Raw genomic sequence first — 23,971 nt, forward strand, 5'->3', positions numbered from 1 at the left:
GATACACGGATAGTCTATTTCCTGTAGATGATAGCCATCCACCTGCATGCAACAATTAGGAACTGAGAGAGGGGGTTGTGTCATCGTGCTACATTTCCTACTTTGTTTTTGAACTAGTTATTTTTAAAACAAGGAATTAAGTTTAAAAATCACTGAAGTTGGAGTTATGAGGCTTTTCAGCGACAGCAGTGACTTTCTGTGTATTCCCTCTGTTAGAATCATGACACTTAATCTGTCCAACAGTTTAAGTGTCATGATGATAAAATATTGAGGAATGGGTTATGGGTGCAGAATCATATACACGTAAACACTGGTTGCAGGCTTTATAGCCACAAGGTAGAGTTTAACATTTTCTTTGTGAGTTCACAATAAATCATTCAATGCAATATGCAAAAGAAAATTGTTGGGTGACAGACTTTATTTTGGCACTCAAACACACATTTAACCTTTTTTTAAAGTCTATGATTTAACCTCACAGAATTTTTTATAAAGGTATGATAAATGGTGTACACTTGTCATTCAAGGTTAATTCCCTCTGTTTTGTTCATTGCATTTATTATCAATAACTAAAATTAAAACTACCAATTAAAAATAAAACCCAAAAAACCAAAGGGTTTTCAAACTGTATAGCTAAAGATAAGGACAGGTGGCCCCAGCCAACCTCACTGAGTCATAAAAGCTTGTCTGTGTATATGTGTGCGTGTGTGTGTGTGTGTGTGTTTGTGTGAGAGAGAGAAGGAGGGAAAGTGTGTGTGTGTCTCACTGTACAAAGTGCATCCTTCATAAGCTTTGTCACCACAATCATGTGACACGTATGAATCAGCGTGTGTGAAGATGGCTTATATACTGTATTTGTATATATGTGTGTGACTGTGCCTGTATTTGGAGTTACAGTATGTCAAGAAAGTTATTATGGTCAGTCTCTATGTGAATATACCCAAAATCTAAATGGTGAAAAATCCTTAGGGGGCTTTAAAGAATAGCACAGAGAAGCGTGCGGTCCTGTATAGCATGACACTAACAGTGTCAGAGTTGAGGGTTTGATTCCCTGGAACTATGCATGTTTACAAGGTAAGCACAAGGGGGGGGGAAGCACATGTTAATGTATGTGAGAAACCTTTATTTTATGAACCTCCATCTGAGGTTGTCACAGCATTTCTCTCACACAGGGAAGAGCAGGAAGCCAGTGAATATGTTGGGGTTGTTAGTATCATCAGTGAGTTGATACCCTCGAGGAAGACGCATGTACACCACATCACTCTCCTCCAGCTGAAGGATCAGCGCATTAGAGACATACTCATTACTTCCATCATGGTTATAAATCCCGCTGTGCATTGCTCTCTTGTCATTATGGTACAGGGTTAAACCAAGTGTTCCAGTATAATGGAAATCAAAAGCAGCGAAACTGAAGTAGTACAGTCCTCTCACTGGAGCTGTGAAGATACCTGTTGTAGGATTGTAAGCTTGGCTGAGGTTGGAGAAAACTTTTCTGTAGATCAGAGTGGTTTCAGTATTGAAGGGTCCAACTAGCCCCGAGTCTGTCAAACCAACAGAGAAGGCCACCTTGTGTGCGCGCTCTCTCTGCAGCTCCTCCAGCTGGCTTTCACTGGCGCTCATTCTGGCCTCCATGGATGACAGTTGTGCAGTTTGCGCTGAATTTTCTCTCTTCAGACCGTCTAGTGTTTTCTCACTGGCTGCCACTCTGTCTCCCATGGCTGACAGCAGTGCTGCGTTCTCCCTTTCCAGCTCCTCTACTTTGCTCTTGTGCTGCTGCAGGTCAGTCTTTGTGGCGCTCAGTTCATTCTCACTGGCTGTCATCCTGGACACCAGGGCTGCGTTTTCTCTCCCCAGTTCCTCCAGCTTACTCTGGGTGAACCTCAGCTCTGTTCTCTGTTCGTCCACCTTCTCCCCCATGTTCCTCAGCTCCACCCTCTGCTCCACCACCATGTCTCTCAGCTCCTTCAGCTCTGCCCAGATGTCAGGGGTTGTGGCTGTTGTCTGGTGGTCTGTCTGTTTGTGGGTCATCTCTGTGGCATCGGTTTCAGTCTTCACCTCTTTCACACGGCTTTCTCTCCCTTCGCTGTTGTTCCCCGGTTGGAAGAAGTCATTCTCTCGAGCTGCTCCACTCTCTCCCTGAGCCCATGTCCCACAAAGACAGAACAGCACCGGCAGAACTACTACACTCTTCATTCTGATCTCTTCATTCACTTGTCTACGAGGCTCAGTCCATTTCTTTATATACATGACTCCGGGAGCCACTGTATGAGAACGGCGCATATGCCACTCTTTTTTGGTGTCCCTGAACACCAATCTTGTGGGAAAAGTGCATGTGGCTTTTGGTTGAAGTTCTCTTCCCTCGTAATCAGAGTTTTTAGGTGAAAAGTGGGATAATAATAATGACGACACTTTTTAGGAGTTGGACTTTCTATTTGCATGAACGCATAAATGTGTCAGCATCCTCTTATGGTGATTTTTTTAATAAGTCTAATTATTCTAGTTCTAATTCTAATTGTACCATTAGGAATATATTTGCATGAATTTCAAAGCATATAATGCAGAGTGTCTGCATAATCCCATTCTAGGCAATGACAGCAGCTCCAGTATATTTTGGGGCGTGCTTCATGATCATATGACTTATCCTGCAGGCTGCCTCCAGTCGCTCCACCCATTTACTCTACCACACAAACTCTGGCTCCAAAAATGAAACATTTTGGTACCAAGAAATCCCACTTCTTCAAACAGGCCAGTCGAAAGTCAGTCACTATTTCCATTATTTTTTACAGTCTATGGTGCAAATGTCAGATGTTTCTAGTATTAACAGCTAAACACATGAACATGTACAAAATAAAACTAGTGTGGCATAGGTGTGGCACAGGCATTATTTACATTTACAAGTCTACAGTAAGTGAATGCTACATGTACACTACACTTTAATGAAAGACTTTATGCCAATGTTGCACCTTTGCTACATGTGTCTAACGCCTGTGTCTCCATTGTAAGTCTGTGTATTTATGTAAATTCTTGGAGAAGACTTACAGATCTCACAGATTTGGTCAGATCTTGAAGGTCTTGGGCTGACGCTAGATAGACCTTGAAGGTACTGGTGGTTCTCTAGTATTGTTGGTCATGGAATGGTTCTCTAGTATTGTTGGTCATGGAACTTACATAGATACACATGCACCTACACACACACACACACACACACACACACTGCTTAGGTTTTGCACACACTGGCCTAATATACTAGTCTTTTTTATTAAATCGACTTATCTCTCTTTTGTTCCATTGCTATTTTTTGTTCGCTCTAATTACCCTCCTTCCCCTGGGAGAGAGAGTGCTCCGTCTCCATGGCGATAAATGGAGTCTCATCATAATTTTGCCACAGCGATGAGATAGGATATTCCATCATTAGCAAGATCATGCTCATTCATCTGTGTTTGTCGTCCTGACGCTTCACCTCTCTTCATTTGTTTCACTCTAATTTCCTCCGTATGTCGATCCATCTCCTTCCCTCCATATTCAATTCTGTCTTACCGTCTCTCTGATTTTCTGTGTTTCTGTGTTCCTCCCTTTCTCTGTCCTTCCACTCTTCCCATCTTCCCCTCTCATCTCTCTGTCTCTCCAGACCCACTCCGAAGGTGGAGTGGAAGAAGAAGGACGGCAACCTGGACGAGACGAGCGGGAAGGTGGAGAACTACGACCGCAGGCTTCACTTCGAGAGCATCAGCCAGGAGGACGACGGGGAGTACGAGTGTAGAGCCAGCAACACCCAGGGCTCCACCGCACACTTCTTTACTGTCACTGTGGAAGGTACTGGACACATGGGTTATAAACACAGTACACGATTGGTCTTGTCAAAAACGCTACGTGCATCGTTTGAACATCAATAAATCATTATCACATTAGTTCTGAGACATTAGTATAATTATCATAAACAAACTAGAAGATTGTCAGCCTCTACCGGCCTCTACACTGCGCTTTACATTGTGCGTTGAAGGGTCAGATTTGGTGGGAAATCTGCTGGATTGCTTTATGGCACAAAACAGGAAGAGTGCGCAATAGAGCTAAATTTCTAAGATAAATTTATAAGAGTGATTTCATAGATATTGTGGATTTTATCAGGTTTTTGTTTTTTTCTTTTTTGCACCTTTGTAAAGCGCTTTCTAGCTGTAGAAGTAATTGTAGATGACAATTTTTTTGTTTTGTGTGTGTGTGTGTGTGTAGCGGAGCCCTACTGGGTGAAGGAGCCCCAGAACCTGCTGTACGCCCCCGGGGAAACTGTGCGTCTGGACTGCCAGGCTGAGGGCATCCCGACCCCCACCATCACCTGGAGCATCAACGGTGAACCCATCACAGGTACTGCACATAATTATACAGATAATTAGAAATTACACTATTTTTAGATTCACTTCCATCACTCCCTTTAGGATTTTCAAATCTCCAGAACCCAAAACTGAAATATAGTCCGTCTAGCTTTTTGTGTTGTACTGACCAGCTTATTGGCGTCTGAGCAGAAAAAGAGTTATATATATATCAAATTTGTGATATATATGAATATATGTTACTATATGAAATGTAGTAACTGAATGTCAAAGATTTAAACTGTTAAAGTATTTTGCTCACCTTCTTGTCAAAATCTACTTGTCTAAATTACGTAAACTATTCTCTGAGCCCTCAATATTTTTTAATTGTCCAATGCATTTTTCAGTGTTTCTTTCCTTTGTTCCACTTCAAGTTTGACTGTATCATTATAATCAACATGGAGCTTAACAACCACAGATGGATTTCAGGGAAAAGGAGCGTCCATTTCCTGGCTCTTCCAGGCGGTCCACTAACTGCCCACTATAACTGAGAGTCTCTTAAGCATAGATGAATTTGCCAGGATACTTTTCTTGAGATGGATTGGCCAACGTCCTCGTCTGTCCTGAGTGCTTCTCAGAGAGAAAGAGAAACCATTGTTCTCTCCTAATGTAGCAGTAGTATTTTGCTACTTTTCCCTCAAGACACAAAGAACTGTAGTCCTACTGTTTAAAGTACAATGCTTTTTGATGATAAAGTATCTAATGAAAATCATTTTTAGCATTGCAGCCTACACTGAAGCTATGCCTGCAACCAAAACAGGGATGAGGTGGAGCCAAAGTTAAAAATTACCTTCAAGAAGCACAGCTGCTTAAAATTCCACAGACACTGATGAGAGAGAAACAGAAAAGTTCAGGACCTGTAACAGCTGCTGCTCTATCTGTTGGCGGACAACATCTTGGTTAAACATTGCTTTGTAGCCCCAGTTTGTCAACTTATAAAGGGTTGCCGGGCTCCGCTTCTGTTTGACAAACTGACAATACTGGCATGTTGGTCTCATTTCTTTCCACCCCTTCACCCCATTTGTCTCCCTCCTTCTTCCCCCTCCTCCTCCTCCTCTCATACCATTCTTCCACCTCTCTCTGCCCATTTCCTACCTCCTGTCTTCCCTGTAGGAGTGGATGAGGACCCTCGTCGGAGCGTATCGGGCGGCGTGTTGATACTGAGGGACGTTGAATTCGCCGACACCGCGGTGTACCAGTGTGAGGCCACCAACAAGCATGGCAACATCCTCATCAACACCTACATCTATGTCATCGGTATGCACTCAGTGCACACACTGCAGTTTCTACACAATCCTTTCAAGCAGGACGTGCAGATGATGGAGGATTCACTGTCTATAGAGTGGCAATGATGACCTTCTCATGGCAAATGGTTTTCAGGATCTGAATTTTGACTGGGACTGAAAGTGACACCCTTGCAAACAACATTGCATCTTATATCTTCTTACATCAAAACCATTCTGATGTGTAACACAAGTAGTCTACTTTCTTGAATATATAGATACTCCTTTTTATTGTATCTTAAAGGAATAGCCTATGCAGAGAATTTATGAGATTGGCCTTATGTTGCCCCATTGACACTACGATGAGTGATATTAGGCCGCTAGCATTATCTCAGAAGTGAGTAAATAAGAATGATTGTATAGATTGGTAAAGTTTACATGAAATATGACACAAAAAGAACATGGTGAGACTGTGTACAGCTAAAAACAACAATGTTGCTGTTATCCTTTATTTCCTCTCTCTCTCTCTCTCTCTCTCTCTCTCTCTCTCTGTCTCTCTCTCTCTCTCCATCAGAGCTCCCTCCTCAGATCCTGTCCTCTGATGGAGTGGTGTATCGGGTCGTTGAGGGTAGAGACATCGGGCTGGACTGTGCGACCTTTGGCTCCCCACGACCACACGTCACATGGTGAGACACGTACACAAACACACACACCCAGTCTGAGCCCAAGGCGGCGTCTGAAAGCTCATACCGCAGTCTACTCTCTGCGAAATAGAATGCTGTGTGCAATCTCAATCCATAATTCAGCAGCTACATCTGTTGCCACGTTCTGCAATTTGAACATTTTTCTGATGGCTTGCGGGCATCTTAGTAGGTTTAATTTAGTATTTAATTTTCTTAGATGCTAAAAAAAACCCATCCATCTCTTGTGCCTCTGGTCTGAGCTCACATGACGTTGGGGGTGGAGTACTGATTAGAATTAATTTATCCTCATAAATCATTTTAAATTTCCTGGTTATATGACCCCAAATCAGCACTTCTGTTCCAGCAACCACTATGCATTAGTAACCACTGGTCTTTACTCTCAATGAAACAGCGCCCTCCATTGGTTGCAGTAGCAGATGGCATTCTGTAGGTCTGGTGTCCCATGCAGGACCCGACCACAGAGAGACATGGGGCTTATAGCTTCAGTTAGCTCACTCAGTGGTTACATACATGCCTCGTCTTATTATCAAACCCACTAGGACTTACGTGAGTGTGTGAATATGCTCTTCTCTCACAAGGAGTGTTGTAAATGCATGTATATCAGGACTGAACAATTGGCAATCTATTGTAAAATGCAGTATCGATTTTGGTAAAAAAAAAAAACGAAAAAAAAACAAAACATCACTGTACCCAAAGATCATCAGTCAGTATCTGTAAAACACGGAGGATCCAGTTGATAAAAGGGATATCACATTGTCAAGGACTCAAGTTAACTACTGCCCTTTAAAAAGCACCATTACTTCTTTTCATTTTGCTCTTTTTTAAAGGTATGTGTCACATCAAATGGCAACTTTTAAATGTTTGTATGTCTCATTTTGGAGCAAAACTGCTTAATTCTAATATGAGAAGTCACCATATATGTTCAGTTCTGTTATGGCTTTGCAAATGTGCATAACATTTGTTGAGAAGTGAGCGGTGAGAGGGGTGTTTGAGTAGTAGTTGCGGAAGGTGAAATACTGTGCGGGGTATCTGCAGATTCTTAAAAAGTCTGAAAAAGTCTTCAAATAAATTATCTAAATTTAAGGTCTTAAAAAGTATTAAAATGTGATGAATACACTTATTAGATGTCTTACTTTTTTCACCATGCATTGACAAGTTTATTTGCACTGCATGTGTAGATCAATGTAGAACAGGGTTTGCAGTGGGGGTTTTTTTTTTTATCATTGTATCTGTATTACAAAACACAGCTGGATTTCCTGGCCCTTAATTAAAATAAATTAATTTCATGTTGTCCTTTTTCATATTCTGCCCATTTAGGGTTTAAACTTTAATTAGCTTTGTTCATTTGGAAAAATGTTGCCTTTCTGAAACCTGTATATATCCTGACTGTGGCCAGGAGGTGGATATACTGTCAGTAATAACTTGATGCGACTAGCAATGTTATATATTGCTAGTAGCTTCATATAAAACCAGAATTGTCAGGTCAAAAAGCATCAGCTGATTCTCCAAATTAATTCCATGATCTTCTGGTAACCTGACTTTAGGTCTAAGCTCTGTCTCTGGAAAACAATAGCAGTTAGAGAGATGGGTTTACTCATAGAGATTAAGTTCTTGTGGAAACTCCATTTATCTGTGTATACTCTCAAGTAAGCTTCATGAATGAGAGGCAATGTGAACAGTACATTTTCCAGGCCTTGTACATTATGGCCACGTTCCATCGTGTTCAAAAGGATATTGCTTTTCTCCCTCCTCTCTCTGGCACTCTATTAATCGATCCGTCTTCTATCTATCATCCGTTCACTGATTAGCCAGGGAACACACTTTGATTGATCGAAGCAGCTGGAGTTACTGCTATTGCCTTGGTGTATGGTATTAATTTATCTATTGATCAATATGGTTGCGGTCACTTTGTGTGTGTGTGTGTGTATGTGTGTGTGTTCCCTTCAGGGAGGGCGAGGACATGGATCCCCTGCTGTCAGACCCCCGTGTCTCCCTGCTGACCAATGGGACGATAAAGCTGTCCAACGCCAGTCGCGACGACAGCGGGGCGTATACCTGCACTGTCACAGACCACACCAACATCTCCATCACCGCTCACCTGGAGGTCCTCAGTGAGTAGCGCACATTCAGCACACACTCAACACGCACACTTAGCACACACTCAACACACACACACAGGCGGGATGGACCCCCCTGCCTGCAGAAAAGAATTTCAGGTTTCAGGTTTAGTGCTCTAACCTGATCTAAATCAGACTTTCCTCATTCCTGAAACTGGAAACTACAGGTTATGGCTTGAGGATTGTACAGAAGCCATTAAATAATGCAAAGAGATGCTTGTGCAGTTGGGCTTTGACCGATATGGGTATTTGAAGGCCAATAACGAACAGAAGCTGCAGATAGATGATATTTTGTGTTGATACTCAATATTTTAAAATTTGACCATTTCCATTCCAAAAAATGGACAGAGATTCTGTTTCCCACTGAATTTCATCTTTGTCACAGTAGAAAAGCCTCTGAAACAGAATTTAGATGATCGTGTGACACTAAAACTCTCCATTGAAATCTGTACTAATGATATATGTTAGCAGCTCTTTATGGGAAGATGACCCACCGCACCTATTCAATGGCAGGGGAAACTGGGGGATACATTACTGCCTTTAAATGAAGAGTTCATTTCCAAATTCCAATTAAATGAATAAATGTAATGTGTAAAGAAAATAAAATTGTATTGCTGATATATCGGTGTAACCCTATGGTGCACTTGATCCAGCGATCACACCGACACACCCACACACTGTGACCTCTCCTGTCTTTCTCTGTTCCCCCTCAGACCGAACGGTGATGCTGGTCGGCCCGCAGCATGTGCGGCTGCTCAGAGGAACCAGCGCTCTGCTGGACTGTCACTTCTACAAAGACCCCCAGCTGCTCGAACCCCAGATTGTCTGGAAGAAAGACGGTTCCAAACTCCAGGAATTGCCACCCAATGACAAGTAAACACACACTGAGATGTTTCAAATGCCCCAGCAGGGTTCTGCATGTGATTTGGCAAAGGCATTGCTATGGCACATTATAATATCAAATGATAACCTGTTGAGGTTATCAGGTTATCTAAGAGGTTATCTAACCCTAACCCTGTTGAACTGTCCTGCTGAAGTGGATGTACTACTTTAAATTTCACAAGGTGATGGTGGGAAAATTGCAAGATAGTTCAGCACCGTAAGTTATATCTTCAGTGTTGGTATTGCAGTTTTAGTAGTTAATTACTTTTTTTCAGTGAATTCAGAGTGAATCCTGCATCATTAGCAACTATTAACTACTAACAGAAGGAATTGCATTTTTTAATCCTTCTATCTTTTGTTTTATTTACTTTAATTGTCAAGTCATATCTGTCCAATTTTGCAAAGAGCCCTTTGTTTATTTAAGGTTTCATTCAACAGAAGGTTAACATTTCTTCTACCTGTGATGAACCCAGATTATTTGGTTTGTCCAACTCCAGTGTGTCCATACACAGTTAGAATACTTGCACTTTATTTCAAATAAAACACTTTTTTTTTTCTAGATATGATCATTTTTACAAAGTAGTTTGAACTAGTTTTTCTATGTAACTATACTGTATTTATCTTGAGGGTACCTCTACTGTAGTTCGACTTTTTCCTATGTGATGTAAGTAGTATCTTGTAAAACTGCACTTTCAGTAGCTTCCCCAACACTGTATATTATGATACTGAATGAGCACCTTGCTGCTACTTATACATGCTCAAACATAGTTTTTGTGATTACAATTACACAAAATTACAAAATGATGTAGCCTGGCCCCACAGTAAACTCCATAAAGTAACATTGGTCTGTCTATCAGTCAAACTATCTGTCCCACACTTGGGTTTTTTGTGTGTGTGTCTAGGTACACTATCTTTGAGAACAGCACCCTCAAAGTGACCGACGTCCAATCAGACGATACTGGGCATTATTCCTGTGAGGTGATCACTGAGCTGGACTATGTAGAGGCCAGCGGCTCCATCATTGTAGTAGGTATGTAGCAGGTGTGTTTATGTGTGTGAGGGATGTGTATGTGTGTGTGACATTTTGTGTGTTTATGTTCTACCACTAATCATCTTGTGTTCAACCCCCAGCGCCCCCGGACCCTCCCAAGGCTCTGTCTCTGTCTGATGTTCAGGACCACAGCCTCACCCTCAGCTGGATCCCAGGACGCTCACACAACAGCGCCATCATAGGTACTGAACACACACACGCACACACCACATAATATCTCCATGCTTGTCTCCTAATTTCTGTTGATGGATTCACCTGGTCAAAGTGTAGTTTCATCATGGTCTCTCTCTCCCTCTGTCAGAGTTCATCGTGGAGGGGAGAGAGGAGCAGCACTCAGAGGAAGGGAAGTGGAGGTGGGTGGAGTGGAAGCGGGTCTCTGGAGAGGTCAATCACCTGGAGCTGACCCTCCAGCCCTACTCCACCTACCGCTTCCAGGTCATCGGGGTCAACGAAGTGGGCCACAGCAACCCCAGCCAGCACTCCGTCTCCCACAGCACGCCACCTGCTGGTGAGAGTGACTCTTTACAAGTCCTAATTTTATTTGATTCCCTTTCTTATTTTGTCCTGTTTAATATCTGTCGTCTTTATTTTAGGATATTCTCAATCTTACCCAACTCTCATTCTTCTTCTCTGTCTCTTTCTCTCTAGTTCCTGACAGTAACCCCACTGGTGTGCATAGTGACTCTACAGACCCAGGGACTCTGATCATCACATGGGATGTGAGTATTTCTCTTTGTGTGCATTTGTACCTACCAGAGATGGGGACTCAAGTTACATGACTTCAAATTGTGACTTGAGTCAGACTCGAGTCACAATTTGAATTGCTTGAGACTTGACTTGACTTGGGTTCTGGTGACTTGGGACTTGACTTTGACTTGTACTTTGATGACTTGAAAGGTTTCTTAAGTCTTGACAAAAGATCTTGTGTTGTGTTGTGTAAATGACTTAGATTGAAAGTGATGAGATTTGTTCCACCAGACGACTGAATTTAAATTCTGTTTTTTAAATTTGTATGGAATGATTGAATTTACTGAAGCTGAAAATGATTATAGAAATCAAACTCGACTTACTAAGCTTTTATAATATTAAAACGATATTGCATTGAAAAGTACATATTTTGTTTTCTTAAAGATATTAAATTGATACTGCACTCTTGATTTGTTCTGACTTGATTTGGTGTTCTACATTTAGACTTGAGACTTGTTTTGGTAATGTACATTTACAAATTTGGGTCTTGAGATTTGAGACTGACTTGGGACTCGAGCAAAGTTGACTTGGTCACACCTCTGATACGTACACATATTCTCTTGTGTGCACGTGCACGAGTGTGCTAAGTTTAATCCAAATTCATGTAACATTCCTGTGTGTCTGTGCAGGAGATGGGCAAGCACTTGCATAACGGACAAGACTTCCAGTACAAGGTGTCATGGCGGGACGCGGAGGGGAGCAGTTCACGCTGGATGCACAGCTACGCCAAGGCTCCGCCCTTCTTGGTGAACGGGACGGGAACCTACACACCGTTTGAGATCAAGGTCCAGGCTGTCAACTCGCTGGGAGAAGGACCTGCGCCAATCCCAGAGATCGGCTACTCCGGAGAGGACGGTACGTCTGATACGGCTGTTTTCTGCCATTAACCTCGTTCATTCATTCATTCATTCAAACTTTATTGTCCCTGTAAGGGAAATTTGGTTTGCAGTAAAAATACACAATAAAAACACAATAAATCTATAAAAACACATAAAAGCACAATAAAATATGTTGTACTCGAAATTCAAATGCTTATTAAGAGGGATGCAAAATGGCACCCATAGAGAGGCAACACAGAGGAACTGTGAGATCATTTTAAAGCAAATAATGCACACAGATACGCCTTTGCATACAAATAATAGCAACATATTCCTTGGTTTAAATTAAAATAGTACATTATATAAGAGAAATCTTTTGTTGAAAATTTGCTCATTTGCTTGATTCTTTCTGTATGGTTGATGTATGACGACTTTTTTTTCCTGTTCTCTCCCTCCTTTCCTCTCTCTTCATCATCCACCCCTCACACACCCCCCTCTCTCCTGTCTCATCCTCCCTCCCTCAGTGCCCCTGGAGGCTCCGGGTGGGGTGGAAGTAACTGTGATGAACAGCACCGTCAGAGTGAGGTGGGACCCTCCCCAGAGAGTCCAGGGTCTGCTACTGGGATACAAGGTAACAATGATTAGTAACTCAATGACAGACCCTCAAGATTACAGAGAGAAAAGGCGGCTGTGCTGTGTAGCTCTGGATTTTTGAAAGTGACCAATATCATGAAAGTCAATGAATCCTGCAATGCCAGGCAGAGGTGGAACATAAGTTCCACCTCTGGAAGTACATTTACTCAAGTACTGCACTTAAGTACAATTTTGAGGTATTGGCATTTCACTTGAGTATTTCCATTTTGTGAGACTTTATACTTTTACTACATTTCAGAGGGAAATATTGTACTTTTTACTCCTCTAGATTTATCTGACGGTCGGAGTTACTAGTTACTTTGCACAATAAGGTTTTACATGCAAAACATAGGCTAAGGCTAAGCTCATAACATATGTTGCATTGTTAGTTTAAACTCTCCAACAGTACATGGAGTTGTTAGACCTACAACATTTATTATAGGCTAACGCATCAATAATTTAACACCCTGAAAGGGACCGTTCTTCAGAGTGAGTACTTTTACTTTTGATACTTAAGTACATTTTATACTGCTAATACTTATATACTTTTACTTAAGCTTTTGAACGCAGAACTTTACTTTTAATGAGATATTTTTTCCATTATGGTATTACTACTGTTTGCTACTTAGTACTTAGTATAGGATTTGAGTACTTTCTCCACCACTGGGAATTCATGGTTAAACTATTGGTTGAACTACATCTTAATTTTGTGACATTAATTAATTTAATAATTAATGTCACAAATATAATCACATAATTTCTCACCTGTATGTTCAACACTTTCTTCCCACCTTTCCCTCTGCCTCCCTGTCTGTCCTCTGTCTCTGCTGTCGTGGATCAGATCGACATAAGGAGGCTGGGTCCGCAGGGGGGGCGGGGCCGTAGGGCCCTCGAAAAACCGCACCATGAGGAGGAGAGAGAGAGGGAAGGAGTGGAGCGAGGGATGGAGAGGGAGGAGGAGAGGAAGGTGGTGGTGGTCCATGGCATGAAGAACTCGGAGGAAGTCACAGGGCTGCGTCTGTATTCGCGGTATGAGCTGTCCGTCACTGCCTTCAACAGCAAGGGGGAGGGGCCTTACTCCCCACCGCAGCACTTCAGCACACCAGAAGGAGGTGAGAGGAAATGAAAAGCTACATTTTGTTTTATGTTTACCATATTGTTACAATATCAGCTGTATTTGGTTACATAGATTTGGATTCTATTCTACAAGATGTCCTTAAATGTAGAATTTCAAGTGCTGCCTTCAAATGCTGTCGGAAAGAACATCAAGGATCTTAATTTCATGCTCAGATTGACTCAGACTCAGATTAAGCATTGTGCCGACTAAATGCCAGTTTTGTTGGCCGCAAGCCGTTTTTTTTTCTCGCCAGAGGTAATTAATTCGGTAATTTAGCAGTAGCTCTGTGCCACTTGATTTCTAAAATAAAAGGATCGATTTTGTTATTATTATATCCCATTATCCCATATAAAGCAGTTGAAACATGCAGCAAATCATATTTACGACATCCATATCTGGACATAGGATCTTACCAGGGGCATTTGAAGGTAGCAAAACTCATCACAACATAATTGAAGCTCATTACATCTGAATGCCTTTATCAGACATGCTAATGGTCTATGCCTGTGACACTGTGTGTGTGTGTGTGTGTGTGTGTGTGTGTGTGTGTGTGTGTGTGTGTGTGTGTGTGTGTAGCCCCCGGCCCTCCTGCATCCCTGAGGTTTGAGAGTCCATCGGAGAGGGAGCTGGCTCTCTACTGGACCCCTCCAATCCAAACCAATGGAAAACTGCTGGGATACATTCTGCAGTACCAACAGGGTGCGTAAGAGAGTCTAGGGGCAGTTTAAGGTGGGATAAAGGCTGATGGCATCCTCCTCATAAAAGCAAACTGTTAAATGCATCTTGCTTATTAACTCTGTTTTTCAAACGGGAAGAAGCTGATTTACATGGCCACCATCATCCTTGAAAAATTATTATATCCCCCACCTGATACTGATCAGCTGATGTGCTGTTTAGGTGGGACAGCTGATAGCCAATCAGCTGATAGCATGCACCACTTCAGAGTCCAACCTCTGGATGGACACAAAAAGGCTGCGACAGAAATGCCACAGAGGATTGCTGAGACATTGAAGACCCCATGAAATGGCAGCTTCTTCCTTGATTTGATGTATTGCCTGCTGAAACAGGATATTGGGGCGGGACATAACGCAGTGAGGGATCATTGAAAAGTCTAAACCCATGGGATATCAGTCAGGGAGAGAAAGGCGGTTTTGTTTGATGGGAGGGATGGAGGGGCGGGATTGTTAAAAAATCTGGGGACTTGAAAAAGCCCTTTTTTTTCATTCTGTGTGTGTTCCATCCATAGAGGTGGAGAGCGGAGTCAGCCAGGTGGAGATGAAGCAAGTAGAACCGAGCGTGACTTACCATGTGTGGGACTACCTGGACCCCCACAGCCACTACATCTTCAAAGTGACGGCCCGCACCGCCGCCGGGGAGGGACCGCCCATCTCACGGAGGGGCGCCACCTTGCTGGACGGAGGTGTTTTGATTTCCTAATAGTATTATTATTGCAATTTTCCTCTATTATTCTTCTTCAGATTCAAATGCATGCTGTAATTCATTGCTTATCAAGACTGCAGAATCAAGTGGCAAATCTCATAGATGTACAGGCAAAGAACATTTCACTACTCTTGGGTCAAAACCTTGTATCTCCAAAACATATTGGACATAGTGGATTCCTCTCTCCTGTCATTTCTATGCATCACTTTCCAACTCCCCGCTCTATCCACTCATTCTTTTTCTACATGTCTCTCTTTCCCTTCCTCCCTCCAATACCTCTGCCGGTCTTTCTCTCCCTCCAGGTCTTCCAATCAACATTTCCACGGTCTCTGCAGAAACATCCATCAACTTGACCTGGGTGCCAGGAGAACGATACAGGAACCACGTCTTCCGCATCCGCTACCTGAGGAAGAGCGGTGAGAGGGGGAAAGAGGGAGGAGAGGGAGGGAGGGAGAGATAGGAGAGTATAGGGAAGGATGATGGGGGAACTTCAGCTTCCACATTCGCTGCCTAATGACAGTAAGAGAGAAATGGCGGGAGGAGTGTGGAAAGCGAAAGGGAGACATCAGGGGGATGACATTACAAATTATTAAATACACAGTCATTAGGGAAATGAAAATTTACTTGCTGTAGAAAAGCTGTAGAAATCACTGGTAAGGGAGAAAATAACAGAAGGCAATGGAGAGGGGGAAGAGAGGACTGGAAGTGGATAACACAAAGTGGAAGAGAGGGAAAGACATACGAGATCCGGGACTTCTACATCTCCTACCTGAAGAAGACTGGGATTAGAAAGAGTAGAAGAGAGATTAGGAGGGAGATGACGAGAGAAGAATGATAGATGCACACTCTTCACATTTCACTAATCGACATCTCTGTGTGTGTGTGTGTGTGTGTGTGTGTGTGTGTGTGTGTGTGTGTGTGTGTGTGTGTGTGGCCGCTGCTGCAGTCGGGGGTGAGTGGGCGGAGTCGGAGATGGTGAACTCCACGCAGGGTTTCTATACGCTCCCAGACCTCCAACCAGGAACTGAGTACCACCTTGCCATCAAGCAGGGCAACGACACTGCCTGGGACGATGTGATATGGACCAAAGGACCAGGTACTTGTGTACACACACAGTCTAAAAATCAAAGTAGATGAAGGTCTTTAGCTTAATTATAACATTTGTTGAATTCTAACTTAAAGGTGCTATGTGTGGCGTTTTTAAACATCAATATATTATTGTCAAATGAATTGTGATACCTTGGTATGATTATGAATATCAAGACCAAATCCTCACGCCATCAGAACAGTTTTTTTCCCCATGGCAGTCAAACTCATAAATACTCTCCTAGTCTCCCACTGACTGTGGATAGTCATACACACACACACACACACAGACACACACACACACACACACACAGATAGATATACATATATATTTATATAATGATGTTAAATCTATATAATTTATTGTATTGTACATTTTTATACTTTATACATTCATATTTCTAGTGCTATTCTTGTTTTTAACTGCTAATAGCCCTGCTTGAATATATGCTTATTGCCTATTGTCTATTGATTGTGTCTGTATATTGCACTGGATGCCACTTTACTGTTATTGCTCTATTGTTTACCAAACTAAATTCCTTGTATGTGTATATGTACCTGGTGAAAATAAATCTGAATCTGAATCTGAATTATACCAGTTACCTTGGTCTACTATCTCACATCAGCAGTATTATTAGTGCTACTCTTTCTCAAAATTAAGACCACATTTCCCATAAACCCCATGACTTCCTTTCACAAAAAGGATGTTGCTACTTCCTTGCTACTACCTCATAAACAGAACGCTTGAATATCCTGAATATAAACAGAATATCAATGTGCATGTGAACGCACTCCTTGAAGACCGTCTTTCTCTGTCTCCCTCCTCTCAGAGCTGTCAGAGGTGGCTGGAGGGTTCGCCACCCAAGGTTGGTTCATTGGACTCATCAGCGCCATCGTGCTGCTGATGCTGATACTGCTCATCCTCTGCTTCATCAAGCGCAGCAAGGGAGGCAAATATGCAGGTAACACAGCTGCACGCTTAAAACACACACTCTTAGATATGCACCTATGTACACATACATGTACATACATACTCACAGAGTTACTGCAGTCCTCTGTGAATTATTTAGTACACCGTCCAGAGTTTGATGTCCATGTTTTTTCCCCTGCAGTGAAAGACAAGGAAGACGGTCAGGTGGATTCTGAAGCTCGGCCGATGAAAGATGAAACCTTTGGAGAGTACAGGTGTGTCTCTCTCACCACGAGTGATTTCTACACACACACACACACACACACAATTCTTACAAAAATATATATATCTATTGTTACCTTATAACATCATCACTTTCATCACGTCATCACTTGTTTTTCCAGCGCAGCTGTTTCCACTGTTAGAATAAGCAAAGATATACAATATAATAACTTCAATAATTGTCCATTGTGATGTTTTCAAATGTTGAATATCTTTTTTCTCTTTTGGAATGAAACCTTTAATCAGCTCCCTCTTCTTCTTTTGGCTGTTTGCTTCCTATCAACATATATCTCTAACTGTTACAGTCCCAGCTCTCTCTGAGCCTGTCTGTCTTTTTTCTTCGTTTTCTCACTTTACTCCTTTTCCTTCATGCTTTGCCTGCAGATCCCTGGAGAGGTGAGTGCTTCAGCTGCCTCTTTCTCTCTTAGACACGCACACTTTGCTTCCTGTGTTCTTGGCAGTGCTGCAGAGTAGTTTTGCAGTAGCTTGCTGGTAGTTCAACTAAATCAGTTTCGGTGGTGTTTTTAGTAGTTTATTCCATTTTTGGTATTTGGCTTTGGAGGCTTTAACATTTGACATTAAAGAGAAGAAGATAATTGCATTTTTTCATCCTTAACACCCTAACATTTTTAATTACTTCTTAAATTATCAAGGTTGTATAAGTCAGATCTTTAGAGCTTTATTCATTTTGCTTAAGTTTACAAACAACAGCAAGTTCAAAAAAATGATAATACTAAATTAAAACAAATCAAAATGGGTTGTTTTGTTTGGATTTAGGTTCAGGCTGAGTGAAAATGCGTGATTAACTTTACATGAAAAAGAAAATTAACATTTCTTCTTCTTCGTATGACAAATGTGGATAAAGTTATTTGGTTTGAGTTTACTTCCAGACTTTAATTTCTGGCAGGCAGCTGTCAGAGTGTGGGCATTAGAAACACAGTGAACACTACATGCACTTTATTTCAAATATAATACAGATTTTGTCAACATCCTATTCAGTGTTTGATTTTTTGGTCATGTGTTGTTTTATATGACATTGCACATGTAACCTCAGTTAACAAAGCTATAGCTCTCTTGAGGGTAACTTGGCGTGTGAACTGATAGCTTATAAAACTGTACTTTCAAAGTGGCTTCCCCCAACACTGGCTCTTGAATAGACAGATAGACTTTATTGCATTTTACAAAACAAACAACTCACCTCCCATGCTGCCAGTAACTGACTAATAAAGTGGATGTTGCTCTTTATTTCTGGCGTTTGTTTCAGTGATGGAGATGAGAAGCGCTCGGTCAGCCAGCCGTCTCTGTGTGTGGAAAGTAAGCTGGGGAGCGACGACTCCCTGGCCGAGTACGGAGACAGTGTGGACATCCAGTTCAACGAGGACGGCTCCTTCATTGGCCAGTACAGTGGCCGGGGGCCCGTTCCCCACGGCAACGAGAGCTCCGGTCCCGCCTCCCCCGTCAACCCAGTCCCGCCTCCCCCCATCGCTCCATCCATGTCTACCATCCTGGACCGGCCCAGCTAGACACACACACACACGCACGCACACACACACACACACACACACACACACCATCTGACTGCCTGCAACAAGACACAAAGGGACAGACCACTCCTAAGATCTGACTCCACTGCCTGTGATTCACACACACACACACACACACACACACATGCACACACACACACACACAAACACACACACGCCTATACACAAACACACACACACACACACACACACACACACACACACACACACACTGATGACCAGAGGTTCAGTACATTCCACAGGTTTATGTAGTGAAGCTGTTTACAGGATGTCTCTTTTCTACTCCAAGTTTATACACATACACACACACACACACACACATACACATACACACAGATATACAAACACACACACAAAATCTGATACCCCTTCACCCTTCTATAAGAGTGAAAGAGAGAGAGAGGGAGAGGACAGGAGAGGAAGATGATGGGTGATGTGATGAAGGGTGAGACAAAGGGGGAGAGAAGTAGAAATCCGTTCATCTTGTCTGTGACCAAAATGATTTCATCCTGTACGACCATTTCAACATCATTCTGTTACATTTACCATGTTGAAGCCTTATTCTTTTTTTATATACTTGGTACGGTGTCTTGCAAGACTCTTCATTTCTTTTTTTAAACACATACTTATTTTCGTGCCGTCATTATCAAGAGTCTCCACTGTCTTCTTTGTTTATGCCGTTTGTGCACTATTTATTTGTGTTGATGTGCATGCGTCTGGGAATGATTTCGCTATTTATTAATGTGTGTGCGGATGTAAAACCTCCCAAACCGAAGATGCATGTCCCCTCAAAGCATTTACAAATCGTTTTGTTGATATTTAGCATATGAGTTTAAAGTGCGACTGTTGTTCTGTATGTGTGTGTGTGCGTGCGTGTGTGTGTGTGATTGTTCATGCTCTCCATCTCTGCCCCATGACTTGCAGCGATGTGAGACCTGTTGCCTTAAGAGAGTCCAGTCGAGCCTCCTCTCCTCCCTCTTTCTGTCCATCCGTCTGTCAATCATCCATTCCCTGCCGTTGTCCTCCTATTTGCTCAGCAGCTGAAATGCAGGATCAGGATGTGTTTGCAAACAGAAAGACACTCCTATGCGCGCGCACACACACACACACACACACACATAAACACAGACCGTGCATACCACACGGAGGGGCCGTCCTCTGTAGCAAAACCTGACGGGCCCCTCTGAGAGGGAGGGAGGATGGATGGAGAGAAGGAGGGAGGATGGAGAGGAGGACAGAGAAAGGAGGAAGAGAAGAGCGAAAAAGAGAATCCGACATATTGTTCTCTGAATGTAAATAGAACCTTGAGATTGTCATTTTTTCTTATTTTCATCGCTTCTTTTATAAGATGATCAAATTGTACTCTTTTGTTTTTTATCCATTGCTCTGCTTGGTTTTGTACTGATGCACTCCTGCGTTGACCTGCTGTAGCCTTTGTCCCATACGACCCCGCCCTGTGCCATCTTCTCCTGTTAGGTTCATCTTTTCCTCTCGTGTTGCTTAGTAGCCCAGAGGCTTTTAGAGAAGACTAGAATCCTAGAGAGAACAACCACCCTTGAGTTTCCTTATATAGCGCTTAGAGATGCAGCAGATATTATTGATTATTTAATAAGTCATGTCATAAATGTTAACGTTTATACAACCCGCCGAGGCAGCGCTGTTCTAATGGAAGTGGAGCAAGATGCACCTGAACGCATCGTGATGTCTTTTTGCAGTCCTGGATGGGTCGATATTGGAAATCCACTGAAATACTTTAAGAGGGTTTATTTTGTTGCCTTGGAGTGACAGATGATCTGGGTTTGCGCTGCTGGTGCTGCTAATAATGGCTCCACGGCGCCAGACACACTCAATCTGACAAAGAGAAAGTACTTTGAAGCAGGATTTCAAACCAAGAAGGATTTCCCATATTTTTTGACCCAGATTTGTAGTTTCCTTTAATGCGGGTGGAGCAGAGAGGGACTGGAGAGAGGAGTCTGATAGCTTACCTGCACTCATATCAGACAACCCCAATGGCTCACAAGTCACTGGTATGGAAGTCACTGAGTGGAGAGTGGCGCCTCTGGTTTTGATATTCAATTCAACCTAATCCACTGTCATGTAGATCAGGTCAAAATACTGGAATATGCAGAGAGACAGTTGATGACTTGAATTGCAGCAGTTTCCTCCATGCCTCCACCTTGCCAATAAAAGTCAATACTTGTGTCCTTATGGAGAACGATCTTCCCAAGTTGTCTTGGAGAGAGAGAACTTCTCAGGAACGTGAGAACAGAGAAGCATCCTTACACTTTGAGATGGACTGTGTGCTTGATGCCGCTCCATCAACTCAGACACACAGGTTTTCACCTTCTGAGCTGACTCAACCCTCTCTGTACTGTAGACCTTAGTGCTGCTCAGACATGATGTGCAATGAATCTTGGGGTTTCCTATCACCATCCGACCCTTAAAGATCCTGTGGGTTAGCTTGCAGGATCTTTATCTGTTCTCGCATTCGTTCTTTTGTTTTGGAATCATACTTCAGACAAATGGGGTCATGGAGGACACAAGAAGGCATATTGACAAAGACCCAGATAGTCCTGCGTGCATCTTATCAGCGCAACATTTCACAGTTGCCTTGCTGAACGCGCCCCAGGCCCCGGCCCAGCTTCTCTCTGTGCCGCCCCCTGTCTCTCTGCTCTTGTACTGATGCTGACTGTCTGTACGGCCACGCGTCTGTCCGCCTGTCTGTCTGTCTGTCTGTCTGTCTGTCTGTCTGTCTCTGTCGCAGCCTTCTTTTATAACTATAAACACGCTGGGAAAAAAAAAAAAACACAACATAAAAACTTGTAAAAAAAAAAAAAAAGGGAAAATCTTTAGGTATAAATAATGATAATAATGCTAATGATAATAATAACAACAACAACAGTGCTATTATCAGTTAAGACGATGTGATCAGTGTTGTCATCAGTAGTGATGATGTGATCAATAACACAGTGACCTATCAATATCACAGGATCTAGCAGGGACATATGAGATTACACTAGAGGTGGGTGGGGGGCCACGGTGTGTGTGTGTGTGGCGGGGGGAGGGACCGGTGGGGAGGGGAGTAAGGAGTTGAGTGCAACACACACACACACATACAGAGGGGTGGGTTAGGGAGGGGGGGGGGTGACAGGGTGTATATTGGGGTGTGCTGATATTGTACCTGCTTGTTGCATCGTGCGCTGTACTGTATCTGAAAAACTAACCCCCCACAGTCAACTAATAAATAAACATGGACTACGCATATCCTGAACAAGCTTGTGTCGGCTGTTGTTTCCTGGTGTGTGTGTGTGTGTGTGTGTGTGTGTGAGAGAGAGAAAGAGAGAGAGAGCTATGGGGTGTGTTGAAAGGTGGAATGCAGTGGGGCAGGTAACTCTCTCTCTCACACACACACACACACACATACACCTACCACCTACCTACCATTATCCTATAATATTGCTGTGTCTTATAATATACTTATTGTGCTTTATACTGTGTCTGTGGTACTCAATAGTGAGTGATCTTATCATACTTTATGGTATTTTTATCTCCTATTTTATAACTATAATATCCCTATGATATAATTATTGGCACTTATAGCGTGTCTTACAGTATTTTATGATACATTTTTCTCTTATGGTATTACTATAATATTCCTATATTGACTTATAGCGTGTCTGAACGTGCTTCATGGTATTTATCTCCTATGTTAATACTATGATATTCCTATAGGGATTCATACTGCGTCTGCAGTACTCAATAGTGACTTCATCATTGTACTGTATGGTATCATCACAGGATTAGGCTAGACCTAGCTGCATGGTAAGTTTTGCTGTGACATTCGCATACTATTCCTCTATTAAAGCATTAGTCTACTGTAGTTTTTTTTTTTATGGTATCGGTCTCTCTCTCTCACTCACTCACTCACTCACAGACACACACACACACACACTCTCTCTCTCTCTCTCTCTCTCGCTTTTAGTCTCCCCTTCAAAGTGAACGCGCATCATCAGAGTCATCCGGTACCATTGATCCTCGCAGCTCTCCCGAGGACAGACCGGTCCGGCAAAGAGGCGTGGCGGATGATGGAAACAATTATATGTATGAGACACTGTGTTCTGCACCGGGAAGAGGGAAGAGGAGAAACTCGGTAGTGAGGGGTTAAAGCTGGCGGACTAGCTCCCGTGACGCAGTCGGTGTGGGTGACCGGGTGGCCGGTGGACGGAATACTAAACCCAAGAAAGCAGAGGAGGAAGAGGGAAATATTCTGGGGGACAAACATTATTTTTGCAGGCTGCGGCTCGCCTACACCGACCGACCCGGGCGTCCATCACAACGCTCCAAGGCAACGGGGCGAGCACGCACACACACTAGACACGCTGTGTGCACGCACACACTCACACACACTCACAGCCAATAATAGATTTGGAGGATGAACGGAGCGGCGATTACGCAAGACGTGGCCGAGCCGCAGGGGGGCGCGGGGAGGATACTCCGGTTCCAGCGGCCACACGGTGAGTGACACACACACACACACACGCACGCACACGCGCGCACACACACACAAAAACAAAGGCAAACATAATCTATACAGTAGCAGCATGACTGCTGACGACTACCTTGTCCAGTCTGTCAAACAAGGGACTCAAATGCGAGTTATGTAATGTACATCTCTCTCTCTCTCTCTCCCCCTCCCTCCCTCCCTCTCTCTCTCTCTCTCTCTCTCTCTCTCTCTCTCTCTCTCTCCCCCTCCCTCCCTCCCTCTGTGTGTTTGTGTGTGTGTCTCTCTCTACCGCACACACACGCATGACAAATGACAAAAGGGCAGTCAGGGAACATGTGCGAGAGAGGGAGAGAGAAAGATAGAGTAACTATAGGCCTGTATGTGCACGTGTGGGCATGTGTGTGGTTTACATCTGTGATGCCAACTGTTGATTATTGTCATTAACGATTTCTGAGTGTGTTTATCACTGCACCCCCCCCCGCCTACTGCCTTATAAAAATAAATCCCATTTACCTCACAGTGTCTTCAAATCCACATAGCATACACAAAACA

The 23,971-nt window shown here is 43.0% G+C and overlaps 2 protein-coding genes across 2 annotated transcripts in view; one reads left to right on the forward strand and one right to left on the reverse strand.

Moving 5' to 3' along the window:
* LOC139638091 (neural cell adhesion molecule L1.1-like) overlaps nucleotides 1-18,894 on the forward strand; it is a 28,725-nt gene extending 9,831 nt beyond the window's left edge. Inside the window, exons 8-28 of the mRNA XM_071512160.1 lie at nucleotides 3,626-3,810; nucleotides 4,225-4,356; nucleotides 5,475-5,618; nucleotides 6,159-6,270; nucleotides 8,236-8,399; nucleotides 9,119-9,278; nucleotides 10,190-10,317; nucleotides 10,419-10,520; nucleotides 10,640-10,846; nucleotides 10,987-11,057; nucleotides 11,715-11,940; nucleotides 12,428-12,534; nucleotides 13,378-13,648; nucleotides 14,230-14,352; nucleotides 14,900-15,073; nucleotides 15,396-15,509; nucleotides 16,040-16,189; nucleotides 17,010-17,141; nucleotides 17,292-17,364; nucleotides 17,756-17,767; nucleotides 18,636-18,894. Coding sequence (XP_071368261.1) covers nucleotides 3,626-3,810; nucleotides 4,225-4,356; nucleotides 5,475-5,618; nucleotides 6,159-6,270; nucleotides 8,236-8,399; nucleotides 9,119-9,278; nucleotides 10,190-10,317; nucleotides 10,419-10,520; nucleotides 10,640-10,846; nucleotides 10,987-11,057; nucleotides 11,715-11,940; nucleotides 12,428-12,534; nucleotides 13,378-13,648; nucleotides 14,230-14,352; nucleotides 14,900-15,073; nucleotides 15,396-15,509; nucleotides 16,040-16,189; nucleotides 17,010-17,141; nucleotides 17,292-17,364; nucleotides 17,756-17,767; nucleotides 18,636-18,894 — 3,046 coding nt within the window. The remainder of the gene's footprint in view (nucleotides 1-3,625; nucleotides 3,811-4,224; nucleotides 4,357-5,474; nucleotides 5,619-6,158; nucleotides 6,271-8,235; nucleotides 8,400-9,118; nucleotides 9,279-10,189; nucleotides 10,318-10,418; nucleotides 10,521-10,639; nucleotides 10,847-10,986; nucleotides 11,058-11,714; nucleotides 11,941-12,427; nucleotides 12,535-13,377; nucleotides 13,649-14,229; nucleotides 14,353-14,899; nucleotides 15,074-15,395; nucleotides 15,510-16,039; nucleotides 16,190-17,009; nucleotides 17,142-17,291; nucleotides 17,365-17,755; nucleotides 17,768-18,635) is intronic.
* On the reverse strand, nucleotides 1,162-2,190 carry LOC139640833 (uncharacterized). The gene has a single exon (XM_071515013.1). It carries the CDS (start codon nucleotides 2,188-2,190, stop codon nucleotides 1,162-1,164), a length of 1,029 nt encoding a protein of 342 aa, XP_071371114.1.
* Nucleotides 18,895-23,971: the final 5,077 nt, after the last annotated feature.

The sequence above is a fragment of the Centroberyx affinis genome, unplaced genomic scaffold (assembly GCF_046629955.1).
Source record: "Centroberyx affinis isolate AG114_WGS23_722 - 3 ecotype Tasmania unplaced genomic scaffold, CSIRO-AGI_Caff_v1 ptg000024l_1, whole genome shotgun sequence".
NCBI lineage: Eukaryota > Metazoa > Chordata > Actinopteri > Beryciformes > Berycidae > Centroberyx > Centroberyx affinis.